The following is a 16,850-nucleotide window of genomic DNA, read 5'->3' as shown; positions in this document are numbered from 1 at the left end:
TCCACAGTACAAACGCAGGAATTTGGTGCGTCAAGGCCTCCTAAACCCCAGTTCCATGCATGAGAGATGCCCAATCAGTGGCAAGAAAAGGACCATTCTGGATAAAGGTACTAACAGCAATCTCTCCAATGTAGCAGTTTTGCTTTGAGGTATTTTAGACATCCATTTTTGCCTACAGAAGTTATTGGATTTTTCTTTAAATCATTAACTGAGGGCAACAAGACAATAAATCCATTAATTTACAAGAGGGCTTTTAGATTTATCCATTCTCTCTTCTTGTTGTCACTGATGGGTAAGTCATAAACAATAAAGAATACCCACCTCATTCTCCAAAATAGCTTTGAAATCTGAAGATTTGCTAAACATAGAATGATTGTCTATTTAAATCTTCAGTAATTTTACCATACCAGCCAAGCACCATAAATCACTAGTGACATTGGCTAACAAGGGTTTAAGAGTTGGAACATGCAGTGTAATAAATTTCCAGACAGTTAAAAATCACTATAATTTTATTCTAATGCATTATAGATTGCCTGTAATGTCATCCTGGCCGGGGTGACCCATTTCTAATTTTGAACAGCTGTTCAGCTCGGGAGTTAGTTAATGATTAAATATAAATTGCCTGATTTATTAGTCTGAATGGCTGAGCTTCCAGGTCAATGCTATATAGACAAAATCATCAGTCTTGATGCTTTTCAGAAGTTAACTGTCTCCTGTTCTAGTCAAAAAGAATTTATTCTCAGAGGAAAAGGCTTGACATTCTCAATTAATCCTTTCCAATATTTTCCACATTAACTTACACAATAAGATCACTAATAAAACCTCAAATTTTGGAGATAAACTTCTTTTAACTATGTGTAAATCTTCAAGACCTGGAGCCTAATCATGGGCTAAGGCCATTGACTTGCACAGAGCTTCCAAAGGCTTTGGAAGGCTGCAAGGCCAGGCCAATAGGGACTATCTCAAGTGTCTTGGGACAAACAAAATATTCACATGCAGATAGTAACACCAACTTCGCAGTTTTTCTACCAAAGGAAAGATTATTTACATATTTTACATTTCTAGCATTGTAACTACAGAATCAGAAAAAACCCCATATATTCTATTTTAATTTTGCTGGGGTATTTTGATTAGTTTTAAGCTCTTACAATAATTTTTTTCAAACTGATTTAATAGTGATTGCTAGCCTCTGCTGAGATATTTGCAGAAACAAAAGCATCCACACTGTGATCTTAGAAATCAAGGTCACAGGGATTTTAAGAAATCAAACTGAAAATATTTATTCAGATTGCCTTGGGAACTCATGTCATACTATAAATATTCCTTGTACTTTCTATTTCCTGTCATATACAGGTATTTGTCAAAAAAAGGAATTGTTAAAATTCTAGATGATGAATTGAGACAGAACAATTTCTGTAAAGACCAAGGAGAGATTGCTCAGCAATGCCGTGGCTGACTCCAATGGTTCTGTTAAATAGGCATGCAGTAGCTTTAATGATGTTTGCCTGCAAATAAAGCTAATAACCACACTGAAATACATATAATTTTAGCATAAATACATTTCATTCTTATTTAGAAATTATTAGTTTCTGTAAAAACCCAAAAGCAAATAGCAAATATCTGATGGGTGCTTTCCACTTATTTGCAATCTAAAGTGCAACAAGGGCAGATGCAGGGCGGCTCCGTTCTGACCTAGAGGATTATTCAGTCTTTCTGCTCATTAACCAGAGGCTGCCCAGGCTGTCACAATGTGTTCACAGTTGTGTATAAATGTGGTGACTTCGTTATTGAGATTTCTCTCTAGCAATCATGCCAATATCAATTTCTCAGCAATATTTGATTTTTAGGAAATAAAATTGTGGCGCAGCACATTTTACTTCACACAAATATATTGAGAGTTTATTTGTGGTTTGGGGTTGTTTGGTTTGGTCTTTTTTTTTAATTTAAAGGATTTCTAAAAGTGGTCATCTTGACTCCTTTGTCCCCTCTGGACTTCCCCCACCTATTTTCCCCACACAATCTTCAAAAATTTAGGCGTAACCTCCCGTTCAACAAAAAAAAATTCAATTATTTAAAAACTCACACTAAGATTAACATTCAGGAAAAATCTTCTTCCCTCAGGTCACTTAACCAACCAGTTGGCTAGCCCAGTAATTTTGTTTATTCTGTTAATCATCTTGACATAGGACTGTTTCTTCAGCTGCTTTCTCAAGTGGAGACATGAGCTTATACAGAAAAGCCATGGGTAAATAGTGTAGCAAATAACATATTTTAATGACAATAATTTTAGGCAGTACCTTTAACTTTGAGAGACACAAACTTCAGAGGAAATGTTTTGCTAAATTCTGGGTTTTTTTCCCTGCAGCTCCTGGACCACCACACATTAACTAACAACAACGTAAATAAAAAAAAAAATGCAAGACGGAATTATTATTTCCATTTTGCATATAAGCCTGGAGACACAAAAACATTCCGTAATTTGCTCATGGGCAGCTTTGCGTGCTGATCTGCACCTTTAACCACACTTCTCTGCACTCTGCTCAGAAGGCAGCAATGTCCCTGGCTTTGCATTCAGGGGTTTCATACTGCACGTGCCTCAAAACAAGTTACCTCAAACCATTTGTTTCTCTAGAGTAACAAACAGAACTAACAACAGTGAGTTCCACTTCAGGGCAAAATTTTCCTCTGTGGGGCTTAATGAAAAAACAGCAGCAGGAACACATTGTGCATACCTCCACAAAAGCTGCTTTTACCATTATTACAGGATCAAAGATTTGGCTCTCTTCTGTCAGGTTTGATGCTTGAATTGGTGGTGTGTAAAGAGGAAATTTAGAAATTATTTATAAGTTTAAAATAAGTTTATTGGCAAAGGGGAAAAGATGCATCCTATAGATTAATAAAGAACGTTGACTTGATTTCTTTGGGGATAACGAGACAGCCAATAGAGTTTTTATGGCAATGAATCTTAGATTGAGAGACTACTGAGGACTTACACTCAAGTATGAGGACCCACCCTCAGTAAGGGCATCTAACCGAGATGGGCTATAAGTAAAACTTCATCAATCCAGCATTCAAGGCACAAGAAGAAGGAGCACAGTAACAGTTGACTAGGGATTTTTAGGTGAGACTTATTTCTAGACACCTCAAGTTTGCCTGCATGAAAACACAGAGCTGGCTATAGCTCAATCATCCATCAAAGGCTCAGGTAGTAAAGATGAGAGAGTGAGACAAACAGTAAGCAATGCCTCAATATCTGTGGGATTTGATTTTTTTTTTGGTATATAATAGTCTCCTTTATCACAGCAGTTCTTATGCTATGATTTCTGAATAGGAAAGTTGTCACTTCAAAACACACCACTCCCTTTTGTCATCTTTTCATTGCATGCAACATAAATAAAGCCTGGCATCAGCAGAAATACATATTGCATTTTATACCCCAGCACCCTAAATTCAACATCCTATGGGATAAACCATGTATTTTAAATACATTTGTTTTCAAGAAAGCTAGTGCCAGGAAACTCTGCTCCACAAATCACAGCAGAGAGCCATTACTCTTCATAGCCAGCCTGCTGAACTGTGCCCTTGGATAATCCTTGTCAGGCACAGAGTATATTTTAAGGGCTCTCATATATTAATAACAATGATTGTAATGATAAATAATACAAATTTTACCACTTCTGCAAAAAGGATAAGCTTGGCCCAACTTTTTAGCCTTAGCACGACTAAACTTAGATTCTCTTTTTTTTTCTTTTCTTGCATAGTATAGGCATACTTATTATGAAATATATATGAATGTTAAAATCATAATTTTCACAAATATTTTTAGCAGATAACAAGTCTCATGAATGATTAAAATCTGATTTATTTCCACTCAAATACTTATAAAATAATTTTGCTTGTGAAGAAACAATCCTTTTTTGATATTTCCTAACTACCTTTTCATTCAATTTACTGTAATCAATTTACTCTATAGAAATTGTTGGACTTGATGGGATATTAAAAATTTAACATACAAGAAAGGATTCATAGACATCATCCTCCACAGAATATTTTTTAATCATCTTCAGAACATTTAAAATGTTTGAATTACACAGTGTATTTCTGTTATTAATTCCAGCCTGTGTATAGTCACCATCAAAAAAGATTATTGTAACAATATTTATTATAATGTTGCCCATAGACACTAAAATAATTTTGATCAGCAATTACCTTTAAGATCATTGACTCCAACTGTTAACCCAGCACTGCCTTCCAAGCCCACCACTAAACCATGTCCCCAAATGCCACACCTACAAATCTTTGAAGTACCTTCAGGGATGTCACCATCCTCTACCAGGCAACCATTCTGGTGAAGAAATTTTTCCTAATATGCAAAATAATAATTCTCTGACACAATCTGGGGCTATTTTCTCTTGTCCTTGTTGCCTGGGAGGAGAGCCTGCCCAGTTCACTCTGCAGAGACTCCCTTGCCCTCTAGCAGATCAACACTCCTGCCCAACCTGGTGCTGTCTGCGAACTGACTGCGGGGGCAGCCCATCCCCTCATCATTTCTCATTTAAAGATGTATTCTGGAGCCCATGGAAGGTGAAAGGAGGTCAGTAACTGTGCTGCCTAGACTGAAGGTGTGTTATTGATTACTAACAGTTGCACTGGTTATCATTGCTGAGAATTGCTGGCCACAAAAACTTCCATATGAAAAATACATGCAACTCTCCTTGCCTCTCTCTCTCCGCCAACAGAAAGAAGCTGAATTATGAGTCAGGGAGCGCAGACTATCCATGAGTGCAGAAGCAGAGATCACTAGCATCTGATGCTCTGCCTTCAAGTTCATTCTTCAGAAAATTGATAGAGGAAGATGGAAAAGAGACAGGCAAATAAATGACTGAAAGGGAAAAGGGCAAGAAATGAACTAAAGAATAGGGGCAATCCTGCTGACTGGATACAGTTGACTGATAGCCCAGAGAGACAGGTACAGAAAAATGTCCAAATATAAAGAGTGATCTTCCTTTAATATCAGAAAAATTCTTGTTTTTATGGACACGACTCTGAGTTGTTTACTCAACTCGGTTCAAGCACTAAGAGCTTTTTACAGGCTGATGGGCTACACAGGTTTATCAGCTGCTAAGGTAAATAAAATCTAAGTACCTGTTGCTAAGAAGTGCCTGCATGGTTCATTTTTTCTTCTCCCAGAAAAAAAAATACAAGTTTGCCTTCCCTTTGTACTAATTTCGCAGACTCCCTTCCACAGTGAATCTTACCTTTAAAAAGCCTGACATGAACCAGTTGGAACAAGTTGCACAGGCCAGGGGTCCACATTGCATAATACTGAATGAAGAATGAAATCAAGCAGATCAAGAAGTACCATGGCTGGAAAAACGGAACTGTTAAAACTTTACTATATGTAAAACTCTCTAGAAAAGACAAAGAAAACTGCTGAATATGTCTACAGCACTTTATTTGAACCCTAAGATGGGTGACAGTAAAATGTCAATGTTTCATGCTGAATTTACATCTTTTCATCAGGTAATTCTGGTTAATGCTACTGCTGTACATAACAGTCATCCCCATGAACAGCACACTGCACACCTTCTCCTATAGCATGTGGATTAATGCAAGTTTCCAGCTGAGGAAGCCAAGCTGATTTTAAATGCAACATTGAACAGTGCACTTCAGGATGATTGAATAGGGATGAAAATCTGCAGAGAAATTTATTCACTGTTGACCATGTTCTACATGTTTACATGAAGAAAAAGGATGAACCCAGAGAGCAAAGTGCAAAGACAGGAAGAGAACATGTACTCACCAATCTGCAGACTTCATTCCATCTGCTGAACTTTTCTAATGAATTCAGTCTCTCATCATCCTCTAACATTTCACAGGTAGGAAACCATCAGAAGAAATGCATCTCTCAGCCATATAATTTCCTATAGGTGAAACTTTTTGAATTAATACTTTATAAAGTGGGTGTCACAATCCCAGCTTGTTAAAATTCTGGAAAAAATTCCTTCTAAGCTTCATGGATTGTTTGGAGTTCTGGTGCATGCTGACTTACAATTTTTTTTCCTTCTAGTTGCCAACCCTCAGGAAGCTATCAATGTCATTTATGTGTGTCTTAATGTTACACACTACTTACAGACATTGTGATAACTTCCAGTCTGCCACACAGCTATTAGATAAAATTAGACATGTAATTAAAACTAGGTTACTTCAATCACTTTCAAATATTTTCTTTAAATAGCATTTTAACGTTTCTCTTCATTAACAAGAAATTATGTGGTTTGAGCACAATAGATAGATAAATCATTGCTAGTGCGAGTGTAAGGAAGTTGTTTGGATATAGCATATATACAGTTAACCAGTTTGTAGAATTCAGTAACTTCAATCACCTCACAAATGGAAAAAAGGATGATACATTAGATGAGAATCCTATTCCTATCTGGAATTTGCAAGACATTTGAATGCACAATATTTTGCCCTGGCCTGTGCAAAGGATTTCACTGTAATAGAGCTTTTGAAGTGAAGGGATTGGAGGCTGTATAGGAGAGCACCTAAAAACGGTGACTGGATATTCTTCCTGAGAGATAAATGCAACATGTGGACCACAAGAAGCAAATACAGAAATGCCCCAAAAAAATAATTTGGCTTTAAGAAAAAGAAAAAAATGCCAATAATCTGCAGTACAGAAGTGGTAGGTTAAGACATGAACTATGTAAGGGTACATTTTTTAAGCTTTTTCATAAAACTGAATTTTTTCTTGGCATCTTGCCATTTCTGGAGTAATCACAAGTCAGTTATGAGAAACAAGTCAAAACCACATTTTCCTGAGTGGTGTGTGCAGGAATTTTTACTATATAATACTTACTTAAGTGTTAGAAATAGATCTTAGCATATACAGGAGACACACTGCCTAGACAGGTATTTCCTATTCATTCTTCTGCTGAATTAATAAAATATTACTGGATGAACTAAATTTCAATTTTATTTTTGGAATCATAAAATGATATCATTTTGGGGGTAATCCACTCCTACTCTCAACTCAATACAGGAATAGCTCCAAAGCTGTCTTTGAATTCTTCATGATCAGCCCCCATGTCTTCTTTCCTAAGCTACAAATCAATTAACAGCAATCGAGAAGTACTCATAAAAAGTTCAAATACGTTATTTTGCATTTGTTAACAATTAATTTGTCCAACTGTAGAGTTATCCATTCAACAACCCCATGAGCTCTGGAGTTTATTATCATTATGAGTAATACCTGCTAGAAAATTAAAAATTAAAGCTACAATTCCTTAGAAAAGTTCATCAGCTGGATCAGCAAGGGTATGAATCAGTTATAAAAATAGCAGTTTTAATGGCATCCTCCCACCATGTAAAGGGAATCCTGGTTGAATACGCAGTACGGATTTTAAAAAGTAGTTAGTAAAAATATTCATAGTAAATGACAGTATGACAAGTTTTGACTTGACACAGGAAACAGATAAATGCAAAGGAATTGCAACTTCACCTGTAGTGCAGAATTCTCCCTATTAGAAACTAACACAGCTGAGAGAAATACTGCTGCTATCAACCCCCAGAAAAATGCATGAGGAGAGGAAAGGGGAAGTAAAAAAACATAAAAAGGTATAGTAAACAAATGTAAAAAAATGGGGAGTAAAAAATTGCAAAAAAAGGATGATTTGGATTTGGAAGCTGATTGATTGCAAGGTCACCTAAACCAGGAAAAGGTTATTTGAGATACTGTCAGGCAAGGAAAAGAGATATATTAGTGTTTTTTTCAGAGGAGCACATTAAAACAATAAAAGATTCAGGAGTTTCAAGGGTGACTGCTGTGTATTAAAAGAAAGCAAAAAATATAAAATCTCCCCAAAACAACACTAGAAGGCTATTTTTGTCCAAAAGTGTTTGTACTTAGTGGACCCATATCAGTATAGATGTGTGAAATAAAAAGCATGATGCTTCAATAAAACTGTCTTTTAGTGCAGACAGAGGCTTCATTAGGGTAGATTTTGATGTAAATGGGCAACTCCGAGGTCATAAGGCTAAGGCTATTTCACATGGAAGAAAAATACCTGCTGTAACAACTGATGGGATTTTTGGGGTGGGGGTCAGAGGGATCAGAAGATAAAGCCAGATGGTATAATCTATCTTTGTTTAGCCATTAAAATTGTATCTCCTTTACAACAAGAAAAAAAAAGGATATTAAAATAGCAGGAAGAAAACCAGGGAATTCCTGAAATAAAGAATTAAATTATAAAATACCATAACTCACAGGCTTGCAAGAATTTCCATAAAAGTGAATGTTGTCATTCTTTTAAAATGCCAGTTCAAGAGAAAGCAATGAGAATAAATGCCACATTACAGATTTGTTCAGCCTTTATTTCTTGATATCTTAAATTGGGAGGTTACAGATCTAAATATTACCAACAAAAAAGTCTGAGGCAAAGTCAAAGTCTTTTAAACCTAATTAGTGTCACAGCTTTCAAAGCATTTGAAGATTTCTTTGCTTAGTAAGGTTGATCAGCTTGCAGCAGAAACTCCTTCCACCCACCATCTCCCAAGATACCATGAGATGCCTTTGTATCAAGAGTGCTTTGTGCTGCTGTTGCTCCATTAAATGCGTACTTACACAACAAATAATCCCTCTCAAAAGTTCAATAGATACTTGATGACAAGTGGGGTCCTCAATTACATCATTAACTCACAAGACACTTGTCAGTAAAAGACTAAACAAAGTTTCCTCTTCTATGTGCATGTGAGCACACGTGTACCCATGTTTGTGGGTCTTTCAGAAAATCAGAGGAGATTTGATGCTGCTTTTATCGTATGTTTAATGACAAATGTTAACGCAAATGAGCTTGAGCTTCTAAAGCCCTTTCTGGATGTTATTGCTATACTGCAGTAGGTCATTACTGGTGTAAAAATTTGGCATATATTCCTTGGAAAACTCACAGTCAGTTACTTTTATCAACCACCATTCCAATTATTAGTTATAATGTGCTTAGATGGCTTTGAGGAAATTCAGTCATTTTGGGTAAAAAGCTTCAAGGGCTGCCACCCAAACTGCACAATTGTCTTCAGTACATTTCTGGGGAAAATAGTGATAATCCCTAATGAGAGCATGCCTTTGATATTTGAACTAGGTAGTAATAAAATCAATAAAAATAAAACACATTAAAATAAATAAATAAAAGTTAATGAAATTAAGGGGGCTTGAGGTGTTAGAGAATGAAGTTTATTAATCAAGCCATATTTACAAGAAGCTTTTCCCTGATGACTTCTAGTTTTTCTACAGCTGCTGCTAATTCAGTGTTAGCCTGAACCAGTGCACAATATTTTGGTTCTCTTTCACAAAACACCTTGAAAAAGACATATCACATTAGTACATTAGAGAAGAAATTGGTCCCACTTTATCACAAAAACTACAAACTGCTCCTGATGAAAGTCTTTAAGATAATCCCAGTAGTCTTTCATTACATATCTTTGCTTTAGACCCATTTTTCTACACAACAGTGAGGCAGGCAAAGATTTCTTTCATTACTGACTACAGAAGATTTTATGATAATCTATAGAAGAACAATTTTAGCAAACTAAATGCCACCTTAGTGGGTCAACTCTCCAACTAGAATTAATTTATAAGTGTCACTTTCATGATTTTAGAATACAGGTGGAAATGAGACAGGCATTACACTTGAGTAGATTTTATCTACAATTGATAAGCTCTTTACTGTTCAGTAATTAAATGAGCATGCTATAATGCTAGGATGAATGGAGAAATCCTGCTGCCAGGTGCTCCAGGGAATCACAAGTGATAAGCCCTGTCTCATACTCCAGACAGCCAGAGCCAGGATGGATGTTTCCAGTGAAACATGTACATCTCGAGACTATTTTCCAACTGTTGCATTGTAATGACAGTTGAAAAGTCCTGGACAGCTACATCTTTTTTACCACTTCCTAATAAAAGGAAATACATACATACATACTGCCAAGTACTGAACACTTCCCACTTGGTCTCTGGTGGTTGTTACATACTCCCCAGAACTCTAAGCTGAGCCTAATAAAATAATAAAAAAATCATTATTGAAATTCCCCCACCAGGGCTAGTTCAAGAGCTGATATATACATACCTCACTGATTTTTGCTGTATTGATGGCCCAGGAACAGAGACCAGCTGCTGCAAAGGATTCTGTATGAACATAATTTAGTTTGAAATGTGGATCCTTCAAGTAATGTTACTTGGCGACCTTCAGACAATGCTGAGAAATATGTTCCTTATCATAGTTGATTAAATCTTGCAAAGAGTCATCAACCTTTAAGAAGTTCCAGTGTTTATAAGGTGCAATTTTTTTGAGAAGAAGAAGCTAAATCCTATTTTCACCTCAAAGGTAAAACTGGAACCCTGCACTAGCTAATTGATTTAGAAATGTTGTTTAGTACAAGGCAAAAATATTTTCCCTAAAATACAGAAGTATTCACTGTCACAAATACAATCTGTGATTTATATCTTGCTTGGGAAATTAGGGGGAAATTGGATAAATATAATGAAATGTTCTCCCTTTCATTTTCTCCTGGCTCTGCATTCAATAAATCCCAGTGGTGCTCAGGCTGGCTTGAGTTTGTCACCAAAGATACACAGAAAAGAGTAATGCAGGCTCAAATTTCTCCCCCTAAATTCAACCTGCAAGAAAAAGAAGATGTGATTTATTTTCTTTTTCTCTGACTCTCTTTTTTAACTGTTATTTTCTTCTTTAATCTCAGATATTATCTGATGTGAAATTAGATATAAAAATCTCAGATATAATATGATCTGAAATTTTATATTTACCTTTCCTATAAAGAGTTTTGTGGCTTTCCAGCTTCCATCCTTAGGCCCTTTCCCTTAATGTGACAGGACTTTGGTTTTGGCTGGGGTAGAGTTAATGTTCTTCACAATGGCTGGTTTGGAGATGTGTTTTGGGTTTGTGCTGAACACAGGGTTGATAATGCAGAGATGTTTTTGTTATTGCTGAGCAGGGCTTGCACAGAGCCAAGGCCTTTTCTGCCTTTTGTACTGCTGTGCTGGTGAGGCTGGGGCTGCATGGGAGGCTGGGGGGAGACACAGGAGAGTTTCGTGTCTTAATCAGTGACACAGACAGTGGGAACAAGTTCACCCTCAGCAAATTTGCAGATGACTCCAAAGTGAGTGGTGTGACTGCCATGCCTGAGGGATGGGGTGTTCCCTAGTGATGCAGGGCAGGACAGCAGGTATCTGTACAAAAAAGCTGGGGGATATTAGGGCAGTGTGTTACTCCTGAGGAGTGACTGAACACAGAGGGGAGCTCAGTAGCCCATGCCATTGCAGTAGGAAGCTGCAAGCCTTTCATGATCTAGGTTCAAATGCAAAATCTGGAGCTAAATAAGAGAGTGAAGACTTTTTGCTAAGATTTTGAGACCCATCAACTTTTTTCCCTCCCTGCCCCTTCTTCCCCTTCAAAGGGTTTTCTTTTAGATAATTAGAGAAAATACCAAGAAGACAATGACTGGTTCAATGTTGCATGGGAGCTTTCCCTAAATAGCAAAATATTCACTCCAGTTTTGAGGTAAAGGAAAACATTTAAAATTTGTCAAACCAGCCTCCATCTTTTGCCAAATTTGCCTCCTTTTTATTCCTCAAGTCTGAAACCATAGGTCACAACAAGGGAGGGAATGGGAGAAATGGAAATATCCTATATGGAAACACCGTACTTAATTTCAGGTTTGGAAATTAAATAATCATCAGTTCAAGCAGCTTTGTCAAGACACTTATTTTGGCTTAACAGTGGCTTAGATCAGTGACTTTACATCAGTTAACATCAGTCTTACATGAAATCTGAGTGCCTCCACAATTTTCTGCAACAATTTATTTACCTGTTTAAAAGCAGATTATGATTTCATTGGTGCAAATTTATGTGGGAGAGTAAACCTGGGGGGCATTCTGTATCATCAGCAATTGTGTATTTGGAAGATTACCATACACACTTCTAAAGATACATTGCCTGAGGCTGAAGTCAGTTATACTTGGTTCATCCTTATCCTTGTACCTCATGCTCATCTCACAGACTCATTTCCTGTCAGGTCTTGCTTAAACCTAGTTTAATTACAGAGAAAGAAGATATTACAGTGATCAAGATGTTAATACTTGTATCAAGCACTCTGCATTGGCAGTAACAAGCCTCTGTAAGAATTTAGTACCCTTACAAAACCTGTTTCTAAAATTGTTTGGTACATTTTCCATGTACACATTTATTTGATAGGACACATACAGCTACTGTCTGTGTGAATAACAAATATTAAAAATCAATTTGCATTACATTATAAATGACAAGTTACTAATCAAGTTAAATATGTCTCTCATCTCCTGTGATGCAGCTTTTATAATTTGTTCCTAATCCTCAGCTAGTGTCACTGTCACACATATACCTACACCATGATCTGCATGTTTTTTGTCTTTAAAAGGGTAGGTCCTGTTTTAAAAGGCAATGGCATGTGCACCTTCACGTGTAAGCTGCTGACAACATTCAGAGCACAATAATGGCCACCAAAATGACCGCGGTGTTACTGCCCACTATTTTAAAACCTTGCCAGTGTCATTTTCATGGTAAAACCCTTGTTTACTACTATACAGGTGTGCAGCCCTACCACAGTTATGTGGAATGCAGACTGACCTCAATTTCCTAATAAGTTGGATCTAAAGTGATTTCCATTCTTCACCTATTCTTTCTTAAGTAATACTTCACTCCAAGTCAATATCTCCAAGGTATTTATTTGCTTAAGGCTGTAAAACTCAAAAAGCTCTTGTAAGCTCCAGTTTAAAATCTATAGAACAGGAGAGCAAAACTAATTTTTTAAAGGGTGACATATTTTAATCAATTAGGAAGAGTCTTCACAAATTACTTAGCTAAAGATGTATTCTCATTTGCTGGCCTTTTTTTGGTAACAAAAAATGAGACAAGATTAGTGTTTAGAACCTATGGTTAGCCTTATGAAACAGTTTTAGATTAATGTAGCACAAAATGACACTTTCATTTCCAATGAAAACATTTCAGATGTGCAATAAAGCAATGAACAGCGGTGTACAGTAATCATTAGTGTCAGGCGCTGAACTTCATCCCTGAAACAAAGTGGCCCAAAGATGTGATTATCTCACAATAATCACTCTATGTGTTTCACCTAGCTGCTTAATGAAGTAATTAAAATTGTGTTAAGGGTGTATTTTGAACATCCAAATTTATCAGAAGCATATGGAACCAATCAAGAAAAAGCATCACATGGAAAGTGTTTGGTAGGATGTTGAACTGTTGGATCACATTTGTACAAGTTTAATTGATTGCACCATTTAGACTTGAAACTTCATGGCCATTTTTAAGTCCTATGCGAGATATGGATCAGCAAAAGGCTGAAGTTAGTATAATCCAGAGAAATGTAAAGGTCCTGATCATGTCTTCATTTATCTCAGTATCAAAAATTACTTTTCTCTCAGTAAAATTAGGATTAGACACAAGGTTTTTGGAAAGGCATTAAATATCACCTGGTAGTAAGTATTTAAGAAACAGAATAGAAGAAAATGAGAGGCCATTTTGAATGTTTAGACAGGACAGTCTTTCCTGCTAATCAATATCTGGAAACTACAAAATCCTTGGAAACTTGAAGTTTCCATATCTCAAAATCAGACTATTAACAACTATTACAAGTCAATTAGGAATTTCTTTCTGCAGTATTGGTCAATGACACAACGTACGAGAGATTTTGTGGCCAAATCCCAGATTTGAATGAGCCTTCCAAACTCTAAAGGCAGAGGAACTTCACTTTACAGCACTCCATACTACTGGTGCTTTATTTCAAAAGCCATGCTTGCAACTGTAGATGGAAATTTTAGACTCCTGATGGAATTATGCATTTCTGTTCATTCTGTGGTGAACAGTAAAGCATGTGAGCCTCTGAGTTTCCAACACAGATGTTGATAACTCATGCTAATAGGCTGAACTGAGAGAAAAAGAAGGAGAGTCAATGCTGAAGACACATATTGTCAGGAATGCTATTATAATCTTAAGATTCAAGGTTTATACCTTGTAAAATGGTGGAATGAACTGCATCAATTGAGTTGTTCAATTTACCCAGAGCCCCAAAGCCTTTAGAAACCTGAAGTGTTAAGATATGACTCTTTGACCTTTACTGTATTACAAATAGGTCTGATTCTCAAGATCCACATCCATTAAATGCTTGAATGAGTTCAGTATTTATTGTTCTTTCATCTCATTAAAACAGCTAAAAGGTTAGGAAAAGGCATAATGTAAAGAAAGGTCAAGTGGTAATCATGGTGTGAAATGCCATTACACATGTAAGTATAATAATTCTTTGGACTTATGCTCCCTGGAGAGGAAGTTATTCAAAACTGTTCACCTAAAAAGGTTTATTTTGTGTTAAATATAGCTCAACATCAGTAAATAGGAGAATTAGACTGACCTTTAGCTCCTCTGCATCTGCAATGGCCTTTTCTTGGCTCAGTTTCTCAGTCTGAAACCCTATCTTAGCAATCAAAGCTTCAGTACCTTGATTTTTCAGTTGCAGTTCTGCCTCTTGAGTAGCAAGTTTGGATTTTAGATCTTCTACCTACAGGGCAAAAGGTAATGCATTATTCAGAACATTAGGCATGGTTCTGAGATCCAATAGCTGAACTGAAAACAAAACTCATGTTTTGTGGGTCGCTAACAAGGAGCATTGTCTTTTCATTTTTTTAATGTTTTTTCCCATTTGTACCAGACAGAATTTTGTGGACATAAATGATTTAATAATGGCAGCCTAAGCACACCGACCACAGACCCCAGGGCTCACCTGAGATGCTCAGATGTCTGTCCTGCTGCTGAGGCTGGGGCTGCAGTCAGATATTGCAGCGGTGCAAAGGAGGCGCAGCTGCTGCCCGCGGCAAAGGCACCAATGCAAGGGCAGAGGGATGCCCTGAAAAGTGCTTGGTATTCACTCTGAGCAGATAACTCCAGCAGAGCCTTGCTGAAAGGATGAGGCATACTCTGAGACTGCTGAACAAAAACTACCTGTTATTGTGCTGAAATAGCAATTCATTGCCTGCCAGTTGAGAAACTCATATAAAAATATCCAGCAACAATATCTCCTCACATATAAAGAAACTTTTTCAAATAACTGTGAGTTTGGCATGGTTTGGTTTTTTTTTTTTATTTTTCTGCTAACCTACCAATCATTTTGTCCAGCAGCTAATCAAGATATATTTTAACCAGAGGAGTCTTGGTAATGTGATCTGGATAGGGGTGATAAAACAAAGTGGAAGACAAATGTTAGAGGGTTTAAACTTTAATCATACAGAAGCTGTTGAGGACTCTCGTGATTTGGTGGGCTCCTGAAATCCTACAAAATGAACCAAATTTACCTTTTCAAAATTTGACCATTTGATTTGACAGAGCTGTAATACTGAATTTTACCAGATGACTGTAGAGATCCCAAATCTCTCCACTTATTTATTGTTCAATTTGTTTGAGCTGACTTTATGTCTTTTTCTTTAAGGAAAATACTAAACAATGCTTCATTTGATATTCTTCTGTAAAGCTCCAGAGTGCAGAGTAAAAATGGCTCAATGTTCAAGTGCCTGGCTAGAGATAGTGGCTGGAGCTGTGGGTCTGTCAGCCAGAACGGCATGCAGCACATGAAATTGTCCAATTACCATTTGGGCCTCATCAAATTAGAAATCAGAGAAAAAAGAGAATGTTAATAATTTACTACCAGGGGCTACTTTATTAAAAACAGACTTTAAAAACTCAGCCACTCTTTTCTGTTGACCATTTTTTGGAAGGCCTTCAGCTGACCAAGTGGGAATAAGCCAGCCAGCTCCCATTATTAACCTCGTGCAGCAGCATCAAGATGCAATGTTATGCAAAGCCTGCAGTTGAGCAGTTCATTTGCATAAAAGCACACAGAATTTTAGTTTTTAATAAAGAAATCGCTGGATTATGATTTGTCTTCAGAATTTGCAAAGGGGATTAGGGAACATGTGTGTGGGTAGGATGGGGTGAAGGCTTCTAAGCAGTTTCCCCTCCTTTCTGTCTTTGTGGGTTGGTCAACCCCCAATGAACTCTAAGCAGAAGCACTGACTGGGGCGAAGTGGCACTAGCCTCACAAGCAGGTGACAGCACCTCATGGAAAGGCTTCACACATATTCCTCCTGCTTTCACTACCCCTCAAAATTCACATGTATGGAGCTGCTTCTTCTCTTTCCCTGGATTTAGCTTTTACTGAGGCACTTGCTTCCTTCCCACAGTAGCCCCACTACATTCCCCCTACCTCTAAACTTTGTCCTTGCTTAAATAGATTGTCTCCTCTCTCCAAAGGCAGCTAAAAAGCTCAAAGAGCTTCTACTAAAATAAAAAAAAGGGGGGGGGGGGGGAATATAAATATATAAACTCCAGCTTCAAAAATCAGGTAGTGTCAATGAAACACAAAAATGCCACTCCACAACTAATCAGTCTAATGAAAAGGTGATGATGATTTGCAATAAAACAAAGATTATTTATAAAGAATGAAAGAAAATGATGTGACTGTCACAGTTTACCTGGAAAGCTGCTGGCTTCCCTCTTTCTGAAGAAAGTTTCTGCATGCATTTACCAAGTGTTCCACATGTCATGACAGCCTCTTGTTTTGTATTTTGTCCAGGAGGACATTATAAAGCATGATTTACTCCAGAAAACTATTTGGAGTGGTGTAGTTGCACTGCCTATTGTACTTGGCACTCAGGACATTCACACTGGTGTGGGCAGAAGCCATAAAATCCCCATCAGCCGTGGAGTTCTGGATGAGTGGCTGTACATACC

General features: G+C 37.1%; 1 protein-coding gene across 1 annotated transcript in view; it reads right to left on the bottom strand.

The window, feature by feature from the left end:
* The window catches only part of DNAH11 (dynein axonemal heavy chain 11), an 88,565-nt gene that overhangs the window by 28,711 nt on the left and 43,004 nt on the right, over positions 1-16,850 (bottom strand). Inside the window, 1 exon segment of the mRNA XM_054274049.1 lies at positions 14,479-14,625. Within this exon segment, the coding sequence (XP_054130024.1) occupies positions 14,479-14,625 (147 nt within the window).

This window comes from Melozone crissalis, unplaced genomic scaffold, assembly GCF_028551555.1.
Source record: "Melozone crissalis strain CALT ecotype California unplaced genomic scaffold, PUWL_Pcris_2 ptg000016l_1, whole genome shotgun sequence".
In the NCBI taxonomy this organism is placed as follows: domain Eukaryota; kingdom Metazoa; phylum Chordata; class Aves; order Passeriformes; family Passerellidae; genus Melozone; species Melozone crissalis.
This window is presented reverse-complemented; position numbering and strand designations above follow the sequence as displayed.